Source organism: Lontra canadensis, unplaced genomic scaffold, assembly GCF_010015895.1.
Source record: "Lontra canadensis isolate GAN:19392208 unplaced genomic scaffold, GSC_riverotter_1.0 scaffold52, whole genome shotgun sequence".
NCBI lineage: Eukaryota > Metazoa > Chordata > Mammalia > Carnivora > Mustelidae > Lontra > Lontra canadensis.
In genome coordinates this window covers 12,861,442-12,888,332 of record NW_022631046.1, presented here as the reverse complement: position 1 = coordinate 12,888,332, position 26,891 = coordinate 12,861,442, and the positions used below count along the sequence as shown (strand labels likewise).

At 42.0% G+C, this 26,891-nt stretch overlaps 1 protein-coding gene across 19 annotated transcripts in view; it reads left to right on the top strand.

The window, feature by feature from the left end:
- Positions 1 to 26,891, top strand: part of ANKS1B (ankyrin repeat and sterile alpha motif domain containing 1B) — a 1,097,747-nt gene that overhangs the window by 1,033,362 nt on the left and 37,494 nt on the right. For 9 of the 19 annotated variants that reach the window (XM_032874311.1, XM_032874302.1, XM_032874300.1 and 6 more), the window contains 3 exons: positions 3,530 to 3,604; positions 9,756 to 9,884; positions 11,763 to 11,834. In XM_032874311.1, coding sequence (XP_032730202.1) covers positions 3,530 to 3,604; positions 9,756 to 9,884; positions 11,763 to 11,834 — 276 coding nt within the window. The remainder of the gene's footprint in view (positions 1 to 3,529; positions 3,605 to 9,755; positions 9,885 to 11,762; positions 11,835 to 26,891) is intronic. The other 10 variants (XM_032874307.1, XM_032874315.1, XM_032874314.1 and 7 more) reach the window with 2 other exon arrangements.

Sequence of the window (26,891 nt, the reverse complement as noted above, 5' to 3'; positions counted from 1 at the left end):
CAACAGAATTACTGTGATATCTGAAATGTATCAGCATTTTCTTCAGTGACCTCCACAACTAAAACACAATTAACTGCCTTTTTTTCCAACTCTTTTTTAAAAATCTGACTTTTTACCCTTTGTATTGAGTCAGTTAATTGTTGGAACTTATAGAAGTTTTACTTTTTTATAAGTTTAAGACGTAGCTCATAAATGAAAATAATTATTGTAACATCTTTCAAATGTATATAAGCCACATCAAACTCTGTTCAGTGTATGTGACCAGAGGTAGAGTTTTTTTCTTCATTGAGAAAAATTTTATGTGAATTTAAAAAAATAAACTAAGTGATGCATGAGACCCTCTCTTCCCTTCTTAACTCTCTGGTAACTTTCTCTGACCGTAGGAAGATAATACTCATGTAATAAGACATTAAGTGGGAAATTTCCTGTAGGAACTAAGTACTGAACATTCTCAAGAGAAAGTTGCCCATAATGGAGACAGTTACCCTCTTCATGATTGACCAGGAGGTGGTGAGCCCAGTCACCGTCAGCTCCCTGTGTGAATTGGCAGAAGATTGGTGTTGGGGAAGGACAGAGACCTAAGCCACTGAGGAGAGGGCACAGGAGGAGAGAGGTGTCCCCATGCACTCAGAGCCTGGTGGGAAGATCTCTAAGAGGAAGGCCCATGCAGAGTGGGGGAAACTGCCAGAAGAGGAAACTGGCATCTCATTCCACAGTCGGACTTCTAATAGGCAGATGCACCAACCTGAGCTGAAGAAGAGAGAACTAGAGGGTCATGTCCTGGCAGAGAGGGGAGTGGTCACAGAGCAGCCTGCCCTACACGGCCAGGCTGTATGTATGTGTGATTCGGGTGGGCGCGCCAGGAGGAGGCTGGGTTATACCCTCTCTCCTGTGTCCTATCCAGTGGGTGAGCATGGGCGCTAGGAGGGCTGAGTAGAGTTTGGAAGAACTCAAGCTGGAGACATATTTTTCACATCAGGAATCGTGCAGTGGGGACCCCATCTCCTTCCCCAGAAGAGGCCTCCAAAGATCTTACAGAGAAACACAGTAGAACCTGTGTAGGACGGGATGATTACACCTGCTACAAGAGGACATCAGAGGCCATATTAGCATTATTCTGAGAAGCAGTACAAGCCGTCAGAGAATTCAGCCATAGCTGAATAAGAAAAGAGGCCCTTGTCCTTCTCCAGTACTCCCCTCCCCAACAAAGGGCATGAAGGAGGTAGAGCTTGGGGTCGGGGGTATCCACAATAGACCATACCACCCCACTCCTCCCTACTCCTAGTGGAAGAAGGAGGGAGAGGACCAAGTACAAATCAAGCCTCCATGGGTTTTTTTAAGTCTCAAGCCTGACCTGTGGTGAGGGAAAGCAAGGTCTAAATCAGGTGATATTGGGTTTGTTTGTTTTTTACAAAATGGATTCTTAGTGACTCAAAGTGACCAGAAAATTATGGGGTCTGCCACAACTGTCAAGTGGCCTGGTGCCCATCAGGGAGGGGAGACTGGGTTGGCACTCCTTCCCAGCCATCCCAGACTGACATGTTGTGACACTCCCCTGTGTCACCTGAGCAAGCCACTTCTGAATGTCAGTGTCTTCATCTGTCAAATGACAAGTGGTTCCTGGGTTAGTTACTTCTAGCATTAAAAGTCTGTGGAAGTTGGGGTTCCTAGGTATCTCAGTCGCTTAAGCAGCCGACTCTTGCTTTTTGGCTCAGGTCATGATCTCAGGCTGGTGAGATTGAGACCCACATTGGGCTCCGCACTCAGTGGGGAATCTGCTTGAGATTTTCTCTCCCTTTCCCGCTGCAAACACCACCCCCCCCCTCCCCCCCTCTCTTGTCTCTCTCCCTCTCAGGTGAATAACTACCTTTTTTTTTTTTTTTAAGTCTGTGAAAGTTGTGAAACAATGAGCTTAGAAATGTGGATGAGAGTACTGAGAAGGTGAGGGGTATCCTCCTGCTGCATGCCCATTTGTGCCAGTTAAGATGGTAATCCCACCAAAGCATGGAGTTCGTATATTTAAATCAGATGCCAGCTATTGTAGGTGTGGCTGGGGATTTAATGGGCACAAGACTTAACCTGCTAGAGACTGAATTTTTGAAAGGTAGGAAGAGGAAGATTCCCTGTGGAGAGAATACCAGAAAGTCTAGAGAAGGAGCTGAGTAGCAGAGCCAGTTTAAGTGGGAGGTGGTTGCATTTTTCTCGGTCAGACCCCAGGGATCTTATTTCCTTAACGGGATGCCAATTACCTAACAATCTGTCCCCAGCAAGCCATCCAGATGACAGAAGAGATGGAAAGCAAAGATGTCTGGGGCGGGGGCTGGGGGGGATGCCACTGTCACTGGACAGAGGGATGTTAAGTTTCTGGTGAGCATTTCTGGGAGGGTGAAGGTAGGGATAACATTTAGCCAGGGATAAGTTTCTTTTCCATAATTCATTTGCTGATGCGATTGTTCTTTACCGGGCTTCTAAACCATATTGTGGTTATGTTCTTATCTCCTTCCGGCATGATCTTTGTACGGCCTACTTGTGAATTCTGGGGATGTTCACAGTGCTTACTGAGTAAGTTTAGGCATGCTGCCATTTTCTGTGATTCAATTTCATGGTGTCTTTTAGAATGATGGATTCAGGAAAAGAACTCTGTAAAGATCAAGCCAGGAGCCTCTTCGGTTTATTTGGTGGTTTCTGCTGTAACTCCCGGGAGGAGGGCCTAGCTTGGCATTTGGTTCTAAACAAGAAAACATGATTGCCTTTTAATAATTGTTAATTCTTAGCTTGTTAATGGTGTGGTGGAGAGTCGGGATGATGGAGCTGACTCATTGTAGGCTCCCTAGTGCTGTTCCCCAAAGTGTCTGCTTCAGTAACAGACCGTGGCTTCCTGACCCCAACCCCTCCCTGCCTAGTATCTTTCCTCCTAGTATCCTGCTCCCCCACCACGCCCCTCCACTGCTGAGTGGCCAGCTGGTGCTTCCCCCTCTCCCTTGTCAACCGCCCTTGAGAACTCTGGAGGGAGAAGGATCTTCTAGGTTTATTAAATGGAGCAATGACTGAGTCAGGAAAGTCATTTTACTGCATTGTTTGCTTTTGGTCATTGAAGATAAGAAAACAAAAATATTTATTCTGCTCTAAAGGCTTTTTCCCATCTTTCTTGAACTCCGTGAAAATATTTATCCTCTGAAATGAATTATGTGAAAAGGGAAGGTATTTCCGTTGTCTTTGGCAAATGTAAAACACAATTTGCTTTTTCCAAGATGTGAGCTTACTGGTAATCTCCCTTGATATAAAACTAATGCCTAAATGGTCTTTTTTCTTTCCCAGCCAACCCAAAATGCTTTTAAGCAAAAGAATATGTTGGAAGCCAATTATTAAACCTGGGCAACCTAAAACATTTTTTGAGTGTGTGTGTGTGTGTTTAAGAAATGTGATTCTTTGCTTTTTATTATTTTCCTCCTTCCCTTCCTTGATGCTACCTTGGTAGCTGCCATGTTCTAAATATTGACAAGATGAGATAGTTTTCTGTTTATATCAGCAGTCGTCTGTCTGTGAGATATGGACGAATCAGAACGCTGGATTTCCTTTCTCAGCCATCCATCAGGTTCATAATGTAAGGTTACAAATGGTTATTTTCTTTCCTGAACTTGCACTGTGTAATGTGTTGCAAAGTGTTGTCAGTAGCTGCAGGTACTGTGTGCTGGCAATGCAGACACTCTGTGCTGTCTCACGACTCCTGAGAGCTTGTCTCTGATACCTCATTCACTGTGCCTTGTGACCAGTTGATGTGCATTGTCCTAAAATGAGAAACATACCTGGTTTTTAAAGTCTGCAGTTAAAATCTGTCCCGTGTGAGTTTTGGCTTTCATCCCAGGTGTCTGTGTTAACTTGCTTTTACAGGAAGAAGGAAAAGGGTAAATTGATATATATATATACACACACACACGTATATATCAGTGTTAGTCTTCCGCATCTCGTACTTCCCCATGTCCATGGGCTAGTCAACCCATTGTGTTCAAAAGTTCTCAAAGGTTCATGTGCTTCAGTTGTGAGAAATATTTGAGTCTGATTTGCATGATATTCTGTATACATTTATGCAAGCGTGGGAGTACTTTGGCCAGGAGAGACACTGTTAGAGCTACAAAGTGGTTCTCAGCCTTTTTCCATCGGACAATACTGAATTGATCTTTGGAATGTGTGGGAAATCGTGACCCATTTTACTCTGAGCTGCATGATCTTCAAATATTCACAGCTTACCTCTGCATACTTTAAAAAAATAAAAGCAGTTTTGTTTGGGAAATAGACATTTTAACATTTGGTCTTTTCTGTTTTGAATTTTAAAATACAGTCTTATTTTCATATCCTGTTAAATTTTTCCCATCGGATAGCCTGCTGTCCGAGAGGTTAAGACATTTGGTTGAGAATCACTAAACAGAGCTCTCAGGGTGGCATGTGCAGGGCCTCCCTGTGGGGTGCCACGCTAGGCACACCCCTCCCCGTGCATGGGACTTCCGGCTCTTGGGCTCATGGGGTCTGTACGTTGCCTGGTACCGATGCTCCAGTGACCCAGCAGTCCCTCCCGAACCCGTAAATGCTAACCAGTGCTTTTTCATGTTGAGAAGTGGCCATCTCTGCTCTTTATCATCCAAAGGAACAAATTTAGTATAACCAGCTGCATTTGACCAAACTAGCACTCTTGATTCTGGAAGATTTTCAAAAGACCTGCTGCAGCCTCCTGCTTCCGTGTATGTGTGTGAATGTTTGTAGGAGGCCCTTCCTTACATTCACATCCAAACCCATGTCTACATATTTATAAGCGTACAGCTCTCGGGAACATTCTTCAAAGCCTCAGAGATAACAGAAAATAAATGCTTTCACCTGTACCTTATGGATGTTTGGGTAGCTCATCTCTGATCGATATTTGTCAGAATCCTTCAAAGTGAAGCCTTAACCTAACAATCGTCATTTAAGATCATTTTCGTTTTTCATTAAGTGTTCTAGAGAAATAGAGAATGTTTGTTAATATTCAGATCTAAATTTATAAGCAGGTAGGTGGAAACAGTTCCTAGTAGAAAAGATTTAAAAGCTACTATTTAAAAAAAAAAATCAATTAAATCCTAATTAAAAAAAAAATTCAGAATACAAGACTTGAAAAATACCATACCTTTCTGTTCATGTTAGGAGGCTAAGTCATAACCCTGGCTTTTAATTATTTACTGATATCCTTAGGAAATGTTTTTCTCAAGAAGAAAATAAGATTACAGACGATGTTCCCTTCATATGCACAGAGGATAGAGAGTATGTAGTATCTTCAGTTTCCGTGTTTGGAGGAGAGAACTCTGCAATACAGTGTTTTTCCATTAGCCTTATGTATCTGGTGCTTTTGAACCAGAAGTCATGCATCTGTAACACCTTTGGAATAAAGCAAAGTTGAAAAGCTGCATTTTAGTCTCCGCCATCCAACAAAAATCTATCTGCAGACTTTTGTGAATTTTTTCCTGGGTCACAACTAAATTCAGTTAGTGATTTTATACTTCTCAGTTGGTGGGATAAAAGACATTTGATTTAATTACTTCATGTTAAGTATGGCCCCACCGTAGCCCTTCACACTCCACCAGACTGTGCACGCCGAGTTGGCAGTTGGTAAATACCTGTTCAACAGAATCAATTTTCCACTTAAAGCTCTAATCTCAAATTGTGTTTTTTCTCTATATTCACAGTTTAATTTTTATTTGAGCTGGAAAGGATACTTCATGATGTCCATTTTCCTTTGTTTCATTGATAATATCCTACAGGAAATACATACATACATACCAAGTAGATGAGGTTTTAAGCCATGACCAAATTCTTAGAATATTAAAATCATTCAATACATGAACATAAAGGAAAGTTTTAAGAATTTTAAGCTCTAAAAAAGTAGCCTGGAGACATTTAGTAAGAGTGTCTTGAATCATTGAATTTCTCTTCTATAATTACTTAAGCCTTTTAAAGAGTACTGCCAGTCAGTAATAATTTAAAATAGAATTTTACCCCAATCTTTTCCTGTTTTGTTATTCTACTTAAATATAATTGCATCGCTGTTCCCTAAGTTTAAATCTACTATTCGTCGAGGGTAAGGTTTGATTGTAAACCTTCTTTGAGGCAAAAGACGTTTTAGGTCTGTTTGATTTTTTTCATATTTAACACGTTTTTTAAAACTGGGAAATTATTAATTTTATTAACTTACCTGGAGAATTACTTTTATTAATTTACCTGAGGAAATACAGGTACCATATTGATATGAGTGTACTATTTTACAAGACCTAACAATGGGCCTCCCCATTTGAAATTATTGTATAGCTGAGGTGGAAACCCTAATTTGCTTTTTGGTTTCTTTCACTGGTCCCCACCCTGTACCACCCTACCCGCTTCCTCCATAGTTCATTCCTGGTGCCGTCCAGTGTCCAGGACGGACATTATTCTCTCCAATCTTTTTTTCTTTTACTGTCCGTGGACCAGTTGAAGCTATAACCCAAGGCCCAGTCCATACCTCCTGCTGGCAGTAGTATCACCAAATCCATCGGCTCTCAGAAAGCTAACTCCAGAGGGAAGACTGAACACATGCAAGTGGTGCCTTATAAATATTTTTCGGTCTAAAGTGAAACACAGTAATAATAAGCTGACGAATTTCCAGGAAGCAAGTACATTTATGTTTTTTGTAACTTCAATCTTAAGAACACTGTTTACGTCTTTGAAAATGAACATCTGGAAATAGGCCCTACATATGACAAAACTCAGTTCTTATTCCGGAAAGATAGATCCAGTCCCTATATAGAGAATTTTAAAATATTTGGACCGGAGTAATGTTTCAAGGCCTCAAAGAACATAAAGGAGGGATTGTATTTCTCTTCCGCATAATTCCCTCCCCTCCCCCATAGCATGTAGGAAGGCCCTGTCAGATCACTCTGAATTCAAAGCAGGTGGCTTGTGATTTCAGGACAAAGTGGAGTCCCAGAGAGCAGATGATGGCCCTGCCTAAACTGAGTTTATTGGATGTGCCACCCGTTTTTCAAGTGGTTATCAAATAAGAGGTCGGGATGATTTCCAGACTGAGGTGCTATGTGCTGGGGCTCTTTCTTCCCAAAATGGCTGCTACAACTTACGTGGATGGTGTGAATATTGGGATGAGCATTTGGCTGTAGTTCTGCTTGACGTGTATGGAACTCACATCGAAGTTTAATTATAAAAGTGCCTGAGTTAATTCAGCAACTAGAGAATGAGTTTGCATACAACTTGCATGCTTAATGTACTAACACCTGAAATGTCCCCATAACCCTGGCTGCATCCCACTCATCCCCACGCCCAGCCCTCTTCCCAGCCTTTGCCCCGCAACCCGTGGTACCCCCAGTGCCTGCCATGGCTGTTCAGGCTGTTGTGAGAACTTCCTGTTGAGCTCAGCCAAGGGATACTTCAGCTAAACTAAGATAGGGCTGAAGTGATGATCTGATGCTTGGTTTCAGTTGTCACCCAGAAAACACGGGATCGAAAGATCTTAACGTCAACCAGCTCCTCCTTTTGTATCATTCCACGGAGTTGCGTGCAAACTTCTGTTGTTCTGTTAACAGTGTTACCCGTGACTTAAATGTACAACACCTGTTTGCTGTGTTGTTGTTGCTTTATCGAGGGAGGGGAAGAAGGTGAATGGGGCGGACTAGAGGATTTGCTGGATTTGGGGAGAGCTTTTAATTAAGAACTCCTGGCTGCATGTTTCCAGAGTTTTAACTATAGGTATTATCACTTAAAGGTTATTACATTCAGCTTCAAAATAGCTTTGAAATCCACATTTTCTACATTTTCAATTTCATACTAGTTTGTTTGTTTTTTTTGAAGAGCAAATCACAGCCAGTTGAATTAAAGACTGATAGATGTTGTAGCCCAGATGTTTGAAAGAGAAAGAGAAGATCATAATAGGCAGCCGGAGGAAAACTTTCTCCTAAAATTAATTGCAGCCAGTCTTTTTTTTTTCTTTAACAAAATAAAACTTATAAAGAGAAAACTCAAGAATGAGTCAGGGATGGGTCATAAAGACAGACAGAAATGCTAACGTAATTATTCCAGGTAAAGTCTTAACAATTTCAACAGACAGGAGATAGGAGAACCAAGCCATATGCAAGTAAGTTAGGATCTAGAACCAAACTAACAGAATGGCTTAGACTAGAGGTTCTCTGCCTCAGTGAAAAGGCCTGTGCATTCCTGAGGGGCTCTAGAATTTTCTTTTGGTTTTTCAAAGACAGAAATTTCAGGAAGCAAAGCCTATTCCTAACACTTCCTAGCCTTAGCAGCCAACCTCACGTGTCACCTAAAGTAAGTCCAAACTGCACAGAGAAAATTGAAATGCTAGTCCTCTTCCCCAAAACACACGTCCCGTGTAAGCTACTTCTGGAGACTCACGGTTTTTAACCTGTTGGAGTTTCTGAGCCTTTCGGAGAATTTATTGAAAGCTGTCGACTTTTTTCTCCCCCCAAAACGTACACCTACACCCAAAATTCTGCGTTCTTGTGCTAGATTCCTTGAAAATCCTCCTTAAGAAACCCTACAGTATTAACCCATTTGTTAGTACTTCAGTAGAACTTGGTCTCTGACCAAAGTTTTACTTGGTTTGGGAGCTCATGAGACCTATTTATATCCTTTCAACTCCTGAGAAAGGTAATTCTTTTAATTCTACAAGAGCAGCCAGATCCAGGTTAAAAGAGAGTAACTTTGGAAATCTACCTGTTGTCTAGTTTTTGTTAATGTCCATTTGAGAACAAAGAGTTGAATTTTGAGAAACTGGGAACTTTACCAGGGAAAAGAGTGAGAAATCACCCTATTATAATATCTAAATCAGATTAGAACCCAGAAAAGACCTGCCAACGCCAGCCTTTGACTTTATAGATGCTCACACTAAGCCATTATAGTAATAAAACTAGTCGAAGCTAACCTCATGGAAAATGATAGATGGAAGGATGGGATGTCCTTCTGTCTTGGGTCTGTCTTAGTGGGATACGCCATCATATGTGCATTTGCCTGTATTTGTGAATTAAGATCCTCAAGTACATGCATATGCACGTATGACCAAACTTGGCATTTTAACGTTTATTATTCATTTGTGCTTTAGGTTTTCTGAGAAAGGTAGCTGAATACATCCAAGACTGTCACAGTGGCATTTTATCAATACAAGTGAACTCAGATGAAGAAAACTAGTCATCCATTTGTAAATTTTTCTTGTGAAATTTTGTTTAGAATCACACTTACACTACCTTTTCTCCAGAGATCTAAAATCATCCCAAGTACCTGGTACATGTCATATTTGGAAACTGAAATTCATGAAGCTGTGTATTCTGAATGTAAAAACAATTCAGACTAAAAAATTCAAATAAGCAAGCTTAAAAACAGAAAAGTCTTTCAAAGTTCCTATGTTCTTTTTCTGTTGTAACAGAAAATTATGAATTAGTGCATCATTTATGAATATCTCCATGTTTTATTTTAAAATCACATAGCTTAGGGTGTCCTTCTAAAAATGGAATAACTTCTTTCACGCCTGAGAAATTAACTCCGCTTTGGGAAATATGATGCTATCACATATTTAAAACCAATACAAAATAGTAAAAGTATTTCTACACATATAATACACCCAGACGCATTTGCCCATTCTAGCACACATGTGTAAAATGAACTCAGGCTAACTATGGGGAATGAACTTTGCCAACTGCTCATATTACCTCTAGAATAAATGTGATTTTCAGACAGGAGACTGGGGAGAACCTTCCATTACCTTGCGACCTCCAAATGAAGCCACAGCCTCAACTCCAGTTCAGTACTGGCAGCATCACCCAGAAAAGCTCATCTTCCAATCGTGTGATTACAAAGCTTTTGTAAGTTACCATCTATTCAGTATTTGGGTACCAGCGGGAATAGAGGGTGTACTTCTGGCGTGTTTACTTTGATATTGGAAATACACCGAAATGGCCATTAACGAAACTCTTAAAATGTTCTCCCCTTCTCTTTTCCTTAAAGTAGCCTTTCCTATACTGAGAATGTCCAAGTAAATAGAGATTAATAATCCCTTTTATTCTTGTAAGCTTAAGGTCTACTTTGCCTTCTTATACAGTTGTATATTTTAAATGAAATATGTTAAAGCACAATCTTAAAATGGAAATGCATATAAGTATAACATATATAGACAGCAACATTCACTGACCAATGATCTCAAAACACTGGGTCTGCTACCCGGTTTTTTTCATTAGGGTTCTATTACTGGATACCTTGTTCTAATAGGAGAGAGAATCAGGCTGAGCTGAGAATTACAAGTAATATGAACAGGTAAATATTGAAAGAATACCATAGGTTTGGGGACAGGTGGTTGTCATGGCTGCAGCAGGAAAAGTAAAATCACCTCTTTTTAAAAAAGACATGTTTCAGTTAGGGCAGAATTCCCCCATAGCTGAAAAGGCAAGGATTTCTCCGAGATCCTTTTTCTTAATTTGATTAAGACGTGGGCATTCTGGTTGTCGCCTAGCAATTTCGGCCTTTTGTTCGTTTTATTATCTATACCTCTTTTACTGCCTACTTATCGTGGAGCATTGGGTTCATCTCAGCAGTAATCTCTCCAGACTGTGGAACTGAAATGCCTCCTTCCTGCAAAGCTCAAACGCCCCACAAACCGTAGGGCCTTTGGAGCTCTTTCAAGGCACGCCCCTGTTCGCGTCCGGCTGTGCCAGGTCCTCACGCCCGATTCGAAGTCGGGTTTTTGCCCCGAGCCATGTAAGGAAAATAATGATTTTCATTTTCTTTGTTTTGTTTTGTTTTTTGTTTTTTTAAAGACACATAGAGCTCTTTCGCGCACTCTCTATTTTTTTTTGTGGGGGGGGCAGTTAGATTAAGGAAGGAAAGAATGACAAAAGAAAGAAACCCTATTGAAGCTTCGAAAAGTTGGAGAGGAGTCAATTGATGGAAAGGCAAAATAGACATTTTGCTACAAACTCTTTGTCGTCCTCCCCCCCGCGCCCCGCCCCCCAGCCAGAACTTAGTGAGTGGCGTTTGGCACCGAGGCAGTATTGGATCAGATCACCTAACAAAAAAGTGATTGGTAATTCCTGGGAGGGGACGTTCTCATCTCTCCTACCCCATTCAGCCCCTCCGTGTCGGTTTGCACCAGGAACTGGGCTCTCCCCCTTCTGGAACAACGGAGAGGTCGTTCCTCCTCCCCGCAGGCTCCCACCTTGTGCCCATCTCATTCCCAGGTGGATCAAGCCCTGGGCGCGCAGCTGTGAACGCTGAGACCCCACACTGAATCTCCGTCCGAGAGCGGCCTAACGTTAATTACCTACGCAGCCAACTCAGCCTAAATGGGGTGCATATCGCTTAGCTTCTCGGCTGTCTCATACAACCCTGTAATTACGTGGAGAGTAGCGTGATTTATTTTTGCAGACATTGCTGCCTAAAAAAAAAGGAAAACATTTTTAGATGCCCCCATTTTGCAGTTAAATATGATTTGAAAGATGGCATCTTTAGAAAATGCTGTGGTTTTATTATAAAGAGCAATTTACAGCTCTCAGAACTGTAGTTAATTCTACAGCATTCTCTCTTTAAAAGCATTTATTTGTTAGGATTAGTTACTCTTAGTTTATAAAAGTTATCTAAAAACTTTTAGCCAGGAAACCCAGCCAGTAGAACTTCCACAGTTTGGTTTTAAATTGCAACTCTTATTTATTATATTTTTTCATAAACCATTGAATTGTTTTGTATTTTAGTATTTAGGTTCTATGCTGATAAAAGAGCTCAGAGGGACAGAATCAACCCAAGATGCCTGTGCAAAAATGCGGGTAAGTTTGCCAAACAATTTTATTTCTAGTCGCTGAAATGCTAAATACCGGGTATGGTTACAAATTGCCACTTTTCAAATGACTATTTTCTTCATCTGCTGGTCTGCTGAATCACATTACTGTTACATAAAAAGGTGTTTAGGCTTTGTTCATGTTTATACTTGAGCTTATCTGACTGTAGTGTGAGTTGATATCTGCTGGATGTACTGATGTATTTATGCCACGTTGCATTTACTCTTATTTTTAACGATTTAAAGTTAATTGTATGTACTTTGGTCATTCTTCAGCTTAAGAGACAGTCTTTAGTTTATTGCAAAAAAACACTTTAAGCAGTCTGAGAATATTTACTGTGAAGACCACCAATTAAGTAAAAGATTATCAAATGCTCAGCAATCGAGAGCTTATTGTATAAAGCCAATATTCTTTATGAGGCTTCTCAACTCTGAGGGGTTTTTTTTTGTTTGTTTGTTTGTTTTTTGTATAAGAAAAATACATTCAACTCTGAGTAAATCAGGTAAGGGCAGTCAATATTGACAAAAATGGCAACTGTAAATGTCTGTGATTGTTGGTCCCTGGATTCCCAGGAGTCTCTACTACCCAAACTGAATCTTACTCATACTACACATCCACTGTAGTTTTGTTTGTTTGTTTGTTTTATTAACATATTATTTGCTTATTAACATACAATGTATTATTTGCTTCAGGGGTACAGGTGAATCATCAGTCTTACACAGTTCACAGCACTCACCATAGCGCATACCTCCCCCAGTGTCCATAACCCAGCCACCCTATCCTTCCCCGCCTTGTCTGTTTGTTTAAATGTGTCCCTTATCCTTGCTTCCTCCATAACAGATGTATAGAGGCTATGGCCACACCTGACAGTACAGATTAAGAATAGTAGACTCATTTCATATAGCAACTAACCAGAGTCAAATTTAACATTGTTAGCAAGTGAACCCTAGCTCTTACTTGTGGCCAATATACGTTGTTTGTTTGTTTTTTTTTACATGAGCAGGCATTGGGTGAGAAATATTTAAAAATTTAAAACAGTTAGGAAGGCAAATATGTAATGTCGATTGCTCATGGAAAGCTAAGTATGGGTGAATCTTCATGAAATTGAGACCTCCAGAAGTAATCGCTGATTTAATATTCGGATCAGTTCAGTAACAGAAAGACTGAAATTAGTTATCCTTCTGTTTGATGTAGAGTTATACTTATATTGTCTGTGCCAATAAATCTTTTATCCCAGTTACTGCATTTAGATGAAAAAAAGCTATGATATGTGTCAGGAACTCCATGTTCTGGTTTTGATGCTGCTTACATTGCCTTGGAAGTCACTCTTAGTCATGATGATAATAACTGCTAATATTTAAGGAGTAGTTAAAATGTACCAATTTTATGTGCTGAGCTGCATGTTTTGCATATTTATCCCATTTAATCCTACCACAAACCTAGAGCTTAGTGCAGTCCTTATCCCCATTCTACACTTGAAGAGACTGAAGCTTGAGGAGGCTAAGTAACCTTCCCAAGGTCACATAGTGAAGAACTTGCCAATCTGGAACTGGAACACAGGTCTTTCAGACTCCAGAGCCCAAGCATTCAACTACTACGCTCCCCTGCTTCTCCCAGGCCTTACTTCCTAAGTAAGAAAATGAGGACATTGGACTAGATGCCCCTTAGGGGTCCTCGTTCATAGTTTTATAATTTATAATATAATTTTATATTATATCTTGTATTTTCAATGTATATCTGATCTAAATTATGTCACCATTGAACAATAAGAAAATAGGAACATTTTTCAACCATCAAGACTCATAATAATTTTAGAGCTATTTATGAACACATCTAAGAAATTAATTTGGCATCTCTGATTTAATACTATTAACTCTGTTATCGGAGCCCAGCTACTTCAATGCTGTAATCAGCATAAATAGTGCATAGAGTACAGAGCACCATTTAAAACCAGATTTGTGATTTGAATTTCAGTCAATTTCTTGAAATTAAGTGGATCTGAAATTCCATTCTGATAACAACAGGAAAGCCATTTTAATAGTGTCCGTGGAGAATAATTTAGTTGAATACTTGTCTGTTGCTTAAAATGAAACAGAAAAGGCCGTCTGTTAGAAGCCATTCTGTTCTTTGGGGCGTTTTTCTGGTTTGCTGCCCTTGGTGTTTACTTGGGGTCGTTTACATGAAAATAGGAACTTTATTGCTTCTTCAAATATTACCAACTCTTGTTTCCCATCCTGATTAAATAAATATCAGTCTCTGGTACAGAAGCTAACATTGCAATCACTGGATTCACTAGAGCCTTTCCTAACTAGAAGCACAGACTTGCTGTTATCCGGGACTGTTGTGTTGTGAGTTAGAACCCTCACCAGCTGAAAATGGGGTCTGTCTCTACTTGCAGTTAATTTTCAGTTTGACCCTCAAGTTGCTGTTTTCTCTGTTTTCAACATGGTTGGCCTCGTAGCCCAAAGTCCCAGAATCATCAAGTCCACCCAGGGAAATACTTCAGAACACAGATGATCTTAAAAATTGATATATAGTAATATCATTAGGCCAAAGTACTATAGATTAAAACTTGACCTGGTTTACTCATTTGGTGGGGGTGGGGAAAAAGACCTTTCAACTCAACAGTATGTGTTTTAGTTGAAATTAAAACTACTTTCCCAGTAAGAAGTAAATCAGTTTGGTTCTTTATTCTGAGAAATATTTCTTTGGTGTACTTTGTTAACACACATGCCAAAGATGTGGCTCCTGCTCCCACTGACTTCACAGGTCAGTGGAGGAGTCCAACATGTTAACATTTTTAGTTTCCCCAAAGTGGGAGAAGTACCACTGTTGGGGGGGATGGGTCTTTGTGCATCCGTCTGTCTGCAGGAGCATGCTATGTGATTCCCCAAAAGGCAGGGTCTCCTAAAGTCAGTTTATCCGTACCAATAACAGTTAATGCTCAAGAGCCGTATAGCAGGCCTCGCACACGTGATTCTGTGCATTTGTTCATCTAATCATGGGGTAACTATTGCTATTGTTCCCGCCTTTCATGTGGGGGAAGCAAGGCAAAACAAAAGTCAAGTAACGTACCCCAGGTGACCCAGCCAGGAAGCTGTGCAGCCAGGGTTGGAACTGGGGTGATTTACCTTTACCACCAAACTCCTGACCCAAGGCTGCACCACCTGTCTAATGAGCCCGTGGAACATTTATTGTCCTGAATTTTAAAACAGCTGAAAATGTGGATCATTTATATTGATAAAGAGCTTTAAGAACCATCAAAGACTCTGTAAAATTAGCCACATTAAGCCATTTAGGTACAGTCATATGTAGTAATTCGGAGTACATGCCAATCTGTTACCCTAAATAAAAATTTCAGGAGTGTTTTTACTTCATCTTAAGCAACTATATTTTTACCCACAATACTTAAACATATGTACTTTGCTCCAGAACAAACCATACACAATTTTCCTTCTTCAGAAACATTCGGAGTGTTTGGTAGGCACAATCAGTTAATTTCTAAGTTTATCTCAACCTGTTTATTCATCTCTAACATCCCCTCCAGTTCTGAAGCAAAGATAATTCTACACTGATGTCCTGGTGTTTAACTAGATACATATTGTTTCAGTCAAAAATAGGCCATCGTAAGCTAAGGTGTGTGAGATGAAAGGAATTCACATCATTTTACAATATGGAATCCCTTCTGTCTCTGTTCAGATTAGCCAGCCTTTTTCCCTCTTTAACCTGTCGTACAATTTTTCTGATAGACTTGACTTTTTAGAACAGTTTTGGGTTAACAGAAAAATTGAGCATAAAGCACAAAGTTCTTGGGGCGCCTGGGTGGCTCGGGTCATGGTCCTGGGATCGAGTCCCATATCCCATATCGGGCTTCCCTTGCTCTGCAGGGAGCCTGCTTCCCCTCTCCCTCTGCATCTTGCCCTGCTTGTGCTGTCTCTCTCTCTCTCTCTCTGCCAGATAAAATCTTAATATAAAATAAAAAAGGTAATATCCTCTCCTTTAAAAAAACAACAAAAAAACCCACAGAGTTCTTGATTTATATCCTCCACCACCACTGGCCTCACAGCTGCCCTTATTAGTAACATCTGCATTGGTGTGCTACCTTCGTCATAATTATGAACCAGTTACTGTTATGTCATTAACTAAAGTCTGCGGTTTACATTAGAGCTCATTCTTCGTGTTATACACGGTGTTCGGGTTTTCACAAATGCGTAATGTCCTGTATGTCCCATGACAGTTATCACAAAGAATCCTTTCATGCCCTAAACCTCCCCTCTGCTCCACCTGTTCACCTTCTCTCCCCTCCAGCCCCCGACAACCACTCACCTTTTTACTGTCTCTATACTTCGGCCTTTTCCAGAATGTCCTATAGTGGGAATCATACAGTAGGTACCCTTTCCAGACCGACTTCTTTCATTTAGCAATAATATGCTTTTAAGCTTCCTTCTTCTATGTCTTTTGTGGCTTGACAGCTCTTTTTTGTTTTTTGTTTTTTTTTAAAGATTTTATTTATTTATTTGACAGAGATCACAAATAGGCAGAGAGAGGCGGGGGGGGAAGTAGGCTCCCCATCAAGCAGGGAGCCCAATGTGAGGCTCGATCCCAGGATCCCGAGATCAAGGCCGGAGCCGAAGGCAGAGGTTCAACCACTGAGCCACCCAGGTGCCCCCAGCTCTTTGTTTCTAATCACTGAGTACTAATCCCTCGTGTGGATATACCACATCCATTTACCTGTGGAAGGCCACCTTGGTTGCCTCTAGGTTTTGCAGTTATGAGTAGAGCTTCTATAAACATTTGTATGCAGGTTTTCGTCTTAAGATGTTTTTCTCCTGGCTCCAAACTCTCTTAAAATTATCTTCTGAATTGTGTTTCGTGAAGAAGAATCAATAGGAACTTGCATTAAACTGCGATAATTTTTTAAAGCAAAATTGCAATTTTTGTCTTATCTTTCAGAGTTTTCTACAATAAAAGCCTAAGAGATTAGATAGGCCTTGATATTGAGGCACACTTTTAGGAAGATTGAGTTCTGCGAATTATTTTGCTCTTCAGTAGAACAACGTGGCTGCTTATTTCCTTTCCTGAGACAGGTTTACAGACCTAGTTAAAATTAAAAATCTAAAAACATATATTAGTAATATGTGAGGAGTTGTGAGAGATGTCTGTTTAATCTGAACATACCCATTTAGTGCTGCCTTTTACGTTACTGGCTGGATTTTCCAGCTAACTCTGTGCTCAGAGACCATCTTCATTTTTGAAAGGACTCCTGAGGGGAAGCATTAGTTCTGAGATCCAGAATTCGATGGCCCCTAAGATGTTCCCCACAGAACACAGAACCTTCCTTTTGTCACCCCTCATGTCACACTGTACATGCACCTGGGTCATTAGGCCCCATGCCCCTGGGAGGGCAGGAACTATGTATATTATAACCCCAGGGTCTCCCATAGCGTAGCTGCCTTTTAAAGTGGTTTTGATGGTTCAAAAAAAATTCGATGGTTCTAGATGCTTGTAGAGTCTAGTTCAGTAAAAACCTCAAAAACACATTGACCTCTTCCTCTAAAATTTGAAAAACAAGTAAGTTGATGGAGTTATTTGCTTTGGGTTTTTTCATTTGTTTTCCCGCAAGTATAATGCCAGTGTCCCAGCGATTTCCCTGGTTTTCTGTGTTCACAAAAATGTAAGAGAGTATTCAAAAACTTGGGCATCCTGCACTCTTATTCCAGTTTTTAAAGGCCTTCACTGAAAGGGAGAGAAAATGATGGGAAACTGTAGATAAGAGGGTAAATGTAATTTTGCAGTTTTGTATTTTGGGAAGGTGACTTGTTCCTCAATCAGTTGGGATTAGCTTGCCTCTTTTAAATAATGTGTCCACAGGACTGAACTTGACAAAGCAATAAAGACGTTGCTTTGGCCTTTCGGTCGGTGTTCTCTTTGGTATAAGTGACTCCCACTTCAAAGATTCTAAGACGTACAGTGGTTGGTGAAAGGCCAGATGAGGTTCTAGTCCTTTTTGCCTCACCAGACTTACACACATACCCCATGCCCCAGCCCTGAATTTTGCCTCGGGGTATAATTATCACTAACACACGGTGGTCAGTCACTTCTCTAATTAGATATACCATTATGAAACCTGTGCTACTGTACGAGGCGGGCCATTATATTCAATTTAATACTCTGTAAAATCTGATTTTCTCTAATCCCATAGTTGATGATTAGTATTGTTCACAGGTGTCTGTGCTCAAGGAAATTTCTCTTTTAAAAAAAAGAAAGAAAACAGATACCGTTTTCAACTACAGTCAGGTAGAAATCTGTCTTCTCCATCCAAGAAAGGAATTATTTTAAAATCATTTTTAAGTCAGGAATAAGCAGCTCTTCTGGCAAATTTATTGGGAAATCTGTATTTCCCAAAGGGCTTAGAGAGTTCAGATGCCACAGTTCAGTGTTCTTGTTGAGTCTGTTCCCCTGCGCCTATCTCATTTTTAAACTTCCAGTCTGGAAGCAATTCTAAAGTTGAATTTTCAGATATATAGACTTCCAAATAATTGTGCCTTGGTTGAATTGTGAAGGCTGTCTTTTTTCTGTGCTTGTAAGGAAACAAATTAATGTCGGAGAACGGATTGGAAAGCTTGAAAAAAAGGTTTTAGAATTAGATGGGAATGTTAAAAAGCCTCTTTGATCTTAGACTCCTATAACAACCTCACTAGTCCCCATCCCTGAAAGATATCGTGGGCCTCCTCTGTCTTTAATTCCCAGTTGTCTAAAGTCACGTTTGGTTCCTTCTGCAACTCCCGTCTATGAGGAATTGTCGTTGCCAGAAATCATTTCAGGGACTACTACTTAGGAACCAGGCTGGGGGAAAAAAACACTGTAAACAACTGTTTTTTTGTAAGTCTCCATGGGCTCAAGTTTCAGAGAAGAATCAACTGTTTCCCTTTCGCTCCCTCCCAAGTACTGCACGAGCCAGGTCAGGCGTAAGCCCACCGATGTGAACGTGTGTTAAAATGACGATACACACAAAGAAATAGCATTGCTGGCTGTCTGCTGCTGAGCTGGGCTCACAGGGACCTGTGCTTTCGCTTTGTGAGTGTTTTCCTGGGGACTCAACAGTTCCAATCCTTTCATCCCATATTGTCTTCATAACCCACGTTCTCTTAATTGTGTGCGTGTGTGTGTTTCTGTTCCTCTTGTTACTGGCTCTTTTCCCATGTAACACCCTCAGTACTCCACAGCACCGGATTTCACGGGCCGCCTCTGTCTTTAATTCCCACTTTGTCTTACGCTCTCTTTCTAAACGTACTGAGTCCATTGTCATCGACCCAGATGCGTGGCTCCACCAAACGTTCATTGTTGCAACCGCCATTTCACTGCTGGGCCAGCTTGCAGCCCAGAGAGGATTCCACTGTGCTCACTGATCTTGTTTTTACTTCTGCTCTCTTTTGCTAGTGGGAGGTCATACTTTGGAAAGCAGCTCAGCGACAGCATCCATCCTCAGAATAAGAGTAATAGCTGAAATCTGTTGGTGCTCACTACACGCTAGGCACCGAACTACGTAGTCCTCACGGCTCTCCAAAGTAGATGCCGTATTAACACACCCATTTTACAGACGAAACAACTAAGACATAGAGGTTAAATACCGTGACGCACAGGGAAGGATCCAATGTTTGGAAGCATCCAAACATGCCCTTCTGTACTCCCATTTGCTGTAGTGCAGTACCTTCTGGAGGAAAGAGCTTGGCAGTGGGTCCCTCCATAAATTCAAGATGCGCGCGCACACACACACACACACACACACACACACACATACACTGCAGTTGTACTTATAAGCGATGGATTAAACAAGTTGGTGTGTTTTTTCACATGTTTACAGTTGGTTTTTTAACCAAAATATTATACATTTTAAAACTTCACATTTTATTATTACAGAAGCAATACAAATTCATTGTTATCCTGTTTCAAAAATAGAGCTACAGAGAGGAGAAATAAAAGCAATTGTAATTTTGTCACACAGAGATGGTAAACCCCTCTCTGTTAACCCCTTGTTCATAGGTAAGCCTCCAGACTGATTCGTCATGCATTCATAGGCATCCCTTTCCTAGAAAGAAATAGAAATATTCAGTGCCTACTGTTTTCTGTTTTCTAATCTCTTTTTAACATAACAATATATTTTACAGTGTTTATTCCAATATATATTCATCTTCAGTATCACTCACAGTGGTTGAACAATATTCTAATTCATAACTGAACCAAAGTTACATAACCAGTTCCCCTTACCGGTCATTCCCCTTATTAGGTCATTTGGAATCTTTTCAAATTATAACCAATACTGTGGGCAACATCCCTAGACCTGAATCTTTTGCAGCTGGTCTGATTATTTCCTTAGAATGAGCCACTAAATGTAGCTTGGCTAGGCCAAAAGTATACCCATCTTGAAACTCTGGGGGTAAGTTGCCAAATTGCCTTCCCCCAAAATTGTTCCAGTTTACACTCCCTGAAGCAGTACACAAAAATGTGTTGATGTTTGCTTGTCACCTCTCTCAAGAGGATATACTTAATATCCTGGATGTGCTCCTCATTGAAGCAGAACTGGGGGACTTTTATGAGAAACCATACATCTTCAGTGTGATCCCTGGGCTTATCAGCTCTGTGTGATCAACATCTATTCTAGATTTAACTCCAGAACCTATCTTTATGACCTGAACTGTTTATGTGAAGAATGTTTTATACTTTCACAGCCCCTGAGAAACTATGGAAGATTAAATAATTCTTGTTTTTTCCTCTGAAGACCAAGAGCTGTAACTAAGTGCTAACTAAGGAGTTTTGGAGATCGCCTGTCAAGTGGAGGATAGTGTGTTTTGATAAATTAACTGCTCTCTGAATTAATGTAGGATGCAGTACAACGGAGTTTACATGCATAGCAGCAGAGAACAGTTCTGACAGTGACTTTCAATCAAAAATCAACTATTTTAAGTGCAGAAGTTTTCAAACTGTGGTAGCAGCAGCATCTGGAAATTTATTATAAATGCAAACTCTTTGGCCCTACCTCACTTACTGTCTTAGTTTGTTCAGGCTGCTGTAATAAAAATACCACATTACAGGCAGAAATTTGTTTCTTGGGGTTCTGAAGGCTGAGAAATCCCAAGGTCAAGGTGCTGGTAGATTTGGTGTCGGGTGACGGCCCTCTTCCCGGCTCATTGACAGTCATCTTCACTGTACCCTCTCACAGTGCAAGAGGCCCCTCTTATAAGCCCACTAAAACCATTCAGAGCTCTATTCTTACAACCCGAACATCTCCCAGAGGCCCCACCTGCTAATACATTGGGGATTAGGACTCAACATTAGAAGTCTGGGGGAATCACAGACATTCAGTTCATGGCACTTACTGAATCAGAAACTCTAGGTGTGGAGCCCAGCGATCTTGTTATTTAACAAGTCTTCCATGGGATTCCAGTGCTCAAAAAAGTTTGAGAAGCACTGCCTTGGCCCACTGGGCATTCCTGTTAGGTCCGCTGGGTAGACAGGCTGCCCTGGTAGAAGCATTCGGCCAAGGGGTAGAGATGGAGGGCATCGCCGTGCACTGTGCTAGACTCGGCCAGAGCGTGTGAGTTACACTTAGCAGGGCAAGAGCCAAGTCTGTGCCCGAGGAATCGTTTGAGTGGCTGCCTGCCCACCGTCTGCTCTTGTCACATGGTCTGAGCAAGGCTCTGTTTTCACCCAGCCCTCACGTTGCATCCTCATGACCAGAAAAGCCCTTGAGAGGTCCTTGAGCCCCATTCTCCAGCCAAATGAGACTTACCCCTAAGTCATTAGTGACAAATGAGAGTCTGCACTATTTTTAAAGATGCCCAGAGGGAAAAACTTCCCAGCTGTCCCTAATAATCCTCCTGCCCTCCCAAGAAGTCTTTCCTTTTCATCTGCATGCTTGCAATTTGAACCGGTTTCCTAGTAGAAAAATGAACACCCAGCCCTTCCCTCCTTGAGCTGACAAATCACAGAGGTCTCTGAAGCTTTCCCATCCCATAGGAATCTCTTGGCCTATCTCTAATCATGTTTGTGGTTCTCTGAGTTCTTCTAAGGCCTTCATGCACAGCGCTGGGCACAAGGGCTCTCTGGAAAGTTTGCTGAGCTCTTCATGCGTTGAGAGGCTGGTACTGTGGTTCTTTCTTATAAAGCTGGCTTTGTGCTCGTTATTGTTCATTAATTCATTTGCTTTTTCACTTAATAATCACAGACTTCAGCAGCTGTTAGATTGAACCCTATGGAATTACTGATATTTAGCTGTTTTTTTGATCCATAAAAATGGCCATGTCATAGGGTTCAATCTAAGACCAGGTCCTAGTCATCATGGGGGAGACAAGAAACAAATCAAGAAAGGGGTGGGCTATCCTCAAGGAACCCCCCTCCCCCGCCCAGAGTTAGGGAAACAAACAATCCCAAGACCAGGACAGTTAACCCCAAGGGAGAGCAGCAGAGGTTTCCCAGGTCAGGCCTGGGGAGTAAGAGACAACCATCGTGTCAGGCTGGGGGGGCCACACGAGGTTTTCCCAGAAAATGACACTGAAACTGAGTTCCAAAGTGAATTCAAATGGCTGATCTGTGGTCTGCTCTCTACCTCTTATAATGTCCACAATGTATAACTAGTTTTGCTGAATACAAAATATGATACTCCTGGTTTTATACATTTTTTTACGTCATTTGAAAGTCACTTAGGGCTACCAAACATAATTGTTTGATCTTATTTTAATTTACTTGCTGAAACTGAATACAATAATTAAGCTTTGAAACGAACTAAAGAAAATATTATATGGCAAAATTAATAGTTATGACTCAGCACTTGAATATCTAACTAGAAAGCATTCTCAGGGTAGCCATGTGTGGGTTAAAAATGTAAGTTAGAAGGCAGTAGACCATCCGGAGATGTATTCCCCAGTCTGTGTTTAAAATACATTGGAAATGAGCAGAGTATTGTAAGAATGAAGGGTCGATGACATCCTCCCCATGGGCTGCCCCACTCTGTTTCCTCTTTGTACTGGTTACGGGCACAAATGATTCTCATTAGGAATATAAACATCACTCCAGACTCAATCGCAACATTACAGCTCACAACTGAAGTGCTCCCTGTCGTAAACCTCTTTGCTCTCACTCACACTTATGAAAGTCATGCTCTGAGACCAGAGCATCCCTGCAGCTCAAAAGGATATTCTCATACTGTTGATTCTGCATTAGAAAATGAGAAACTGTTTCTTTGCGGTGCATGCTAGAAGGATAAAACAAAAGGACTAATGGCAATTTCTGACTTGATACAAAGATTCCAAGCAACTCATAATTTATAAAAAGGAAAAAACAAAAGATGGTATTGCTTTCTTGGGTGAATCCAAAAAATCCCTCTTTTAAAAAAATGTTGTAGACATGTTCAATTACTTTACCTGTTAAGAACGGTATCTTGGGCGCCCACCTGCAAATACAAGGGATATGGAATCCCTAGTCTGTGTAAAGCTTACAGATAATCCCAAGTGCTAAATGTAAAGCTGGCTTTGCTGTTAAGATTCAAAAGTTGCCTTTTAGTTTAGGTTTCAGAAATGTAGCATCCCTATATAACTAAATATTGTTTCTCTTGGAGCAATGAAAGGATGATAATCTTATTTGGGAGAATTGTGAACAAAATACAATTGACTATCACTATAATGCTTTTTTAGCAAGAGAACAAGATGCAATAAAGGTTAAGTTAATTTGGGGCATCCTGGGAGTATTCAGCTGCTAAGGTATCCGGAGGTCCTCGTTATAAATCAGTCTCTCCTGTAAAGCTGGCACTGAAGGTGGGGGTGGGGGGCAGAATTTGAGGACTGGGGGAAGCCTCTGAAATTCCATACAGTGTGGCATAGGGGGAAAAAAATGGAAAGAAAAGAGAACCATAGCATAAGGTTTGCTCTGAGCATTTTACTGAAGAAGAAAATTCTCTTTATACAAATAAATAAAGCTCGAATATTTTAACATATGTACATATATGGGAGTATTAACTATTCAGAATCCCAGCAGAGCTTGCAGATAGATCATAGTGACTGGCATTGCCCAAGAGCAATTGCTTTGTAACTTGACCAGTGATGTCCAGCCTAGCTGCCTCTGTCCCTGGGAAGGAGAAGAAAACCGTAATTGCAACACGTAAGAGCAAGTGGAGACAATAGGACGTGGGCTGCCTATGATTGGACTGAAGCCCTTGCTCACTTTTCGCTATCTGTAGAGCCTTAATAAAATGAAGTGGGTGCTTTATTGGATTTCTTGCCCCCCCCCCCAAATTATTCCCCCTGAAAACTCAGTGTATTTGCTTTCTTTCTATGTGTTTTCATCTTTGGTTAAAATAACACATGAAAAGACCTCTTTGAAAGCTCTGTCAAAGTCCACCAACAGAAAATCCCCTGAAAGAGGACGGATTTTTATCTCTTATAGAATTATAAATGCCTTAAAGAAGGAGCAGGTCATTGAAGGCCCGCCGAGTGCCTCTGTGGCCAGCCAGGGTCCCTCATCTTCTTGTCAAGGCGCTCAGCCGGAGGGAGGTGCGGTTTGGACTCCCGACTGGGATGTGTGTCCCCCCCACCCCCTCCCCCGCAGCCAGGCACGGCCCCGCAGCACGGGCCGCGCCAGGATGGCCTCCGGTTAGGAAAGCAGGGATCCTGGGCACCCACAAAAGAAAAAGAAATGACTGTCTTTTAGGTTTTCTTCTTTGTTCAACGTCGCTGAACATACGATGTAGAATCTTCCTATCGGGACAGAAGTCACCACTGATGCCCTCATTCGAGGGGAAGAGCTCGCGTCCCCGCCGCCCTGTTGTTCCAGCTCTCTGCTCCCGCGCCCTCGCATCTGTCACGCAGATCACCGCGTTCTTTCCTCTGTGGCCACCACTGTCCTCAAGCTGCTCTTCATAAAATCAGCAACGCGTTTTTTTCAGTTGCAAAAGCCAGGGAGTTCACTCAGAAGACCCCATAAAAATAGCAGCCGCTACGTGTGCCAGCTCCTGTGCTGGGCTTCTTTTCCCGGGCTTTTCCTCGGGGGGTCCTCGTGGCCGCGGGCGCCGCTCGCACCCTCTTTGCCATCTGCCCCTGGGGTCTGCGGTGCCGCGCTCAGCCTCCTGCCCGCCCTGTTTCAGCCGCACTGACGCAGGCGGGGGCCTCTTCGCGCTCTTCTTGTTCACTCCTCGAGCCACCTCATCTGCTCCCATGCCCTCAGGCGGCACCCCCTCGGTGCGGATGGGGTTCTAGATCAGATTCTCATTTCTCATTTCCTGCGGCACCTCGCCCCCCCTATTATCGAACTGAGCATGCGCGCGAGGGTTTCCTGCAAAAGCCTGTTCCCCGTAGTACCCGCTTATCTCGGCGAATGGCCCCTTCATCTGTGACATCCTCTCGCTCTCGCGGCTTCCACGGCACATGGATGGCAGAGCCGCTCGAGTCCTCATCTCTTCCATGACTGTGGCTTCCGCTCCAGCTCGGGGGCTTAGGGTCTCCCGGTTGAGCTCGCACCTCGCGTTCCTGACTCCGGCTCTCCAGCCTCAGCTGCTCCAGGGCATCCAATCACCAACGTTGTCTTTCTGCCACCCACCCCCTCCTTAAACACTTCCAGGGGATTCTGGCTTGGCAGAGTAAGTCACAAGCTTCCAAACCTACTGCACCAGCTCATCTTCCACCAATTACCCAAACCCACCCTATTATTTCTCATTTCATGTCCATGTGGATTCTTCTGCCAGAACGTCCTCTTTTGGCACCTAGAAAATCCCTGTCCATCCTTTAAAAGCCAGCCCAGTCAGCCCCAGCAGGCGAATGGTGCTTGTTGAATGAGTAATGAAGACTTGCCCCACTCTCCCCTGCAAAGTGAGCCTCTCTGCCCAGTACTCTGGAAGCCCCACGTGCGTGTCACTGGTGCGTTTATCAGCGTTTGTGTTGCAGCTTCTCTTTGCGGTGTGTACCTCCGGCTGCCTCTTCCTCCCCCTGTCCCGCACAGACCTCTTTCCCAACCCTCTCTCCCTCTGAGCCCAGGCACAAGGCTCCGAGTCTGCTCAACACAGCCCTTGGGACAGCCGCTTTCCACAGACTGTAGTTTGCACACAATTTGAGGTCTGTCTGACATGCCCTGAAGTAGACTCAGAGTTTTCTCAGCACAGCGGGCTGCCTACGATAACCACTCAGCTGCCGAATGGACAACAAAGGGTTTTGCTTTTTCCTTTTTTGGGTTTTTCTTAATGCTAAATGTTGATATTTTCATCTTATGTTAGCTATATGTTACTTCATGGTATGGCTAGATCTGTCTGATGGAATGTATTCATGGCAAGAAATGAGCGTGGTAATTTGTTGAAATCCATTGTTACCTTTGCAAAGAATTCCTCACACATTCAGCACACCAAGCCACTGCCCATGCCATCTGTGGCTCTCCCCCTGTGCAGAGCTCAGCCCATGATTTTGCCTTAAAATCCATACACTGAGTGTTATTTTTTCTAGCTTTACCTTTGATTTATCTTGCACACTTTTTAAAAAAGATTTTATTTATTTATTTATTTGAGAGGAAGAGGGAGAAGAGGTTGGCGGCGGAGAAGAAGAAGGAGATGCAGTCTCCCTGCTGAGCAGGGTGGGGAGGGGGGTGGCAGCTGGAGCCTGGGACTCGACTCCGGTATCATGACCTGAGCTGAAGGCAGACAATGGCTCAACTGATTGAGCCACTGAGGCACCCCTATGTTGTACACTTTTAAGAGTTGTTTGGATAAAGCATTAAAAAGATAAAAATGTCTAAATTTCTTTGGCAGGGTGCCTAGGTGGCTCAGTCTATTAAGTGTCTGCCTCTGGCTCAGGTCAAGATCCTGGGATCGAGCCCCACTTCGGGCCGTCTGTTCAGTGGGGAGTCTGCTTCTCCCTCTGTGACCCCCCTGCACCCCCATGCTCTTTCTCTCACACAAAAATAAATAAAATCTTTAAATCTCTGGCAACCACAAAAGAAAACTAGCAAGTTCAGGTAATTTTAAAACTAGTTAAAAAGCAGTTCAGAAAAAAAAAAAAAAAAAAAAAAAAA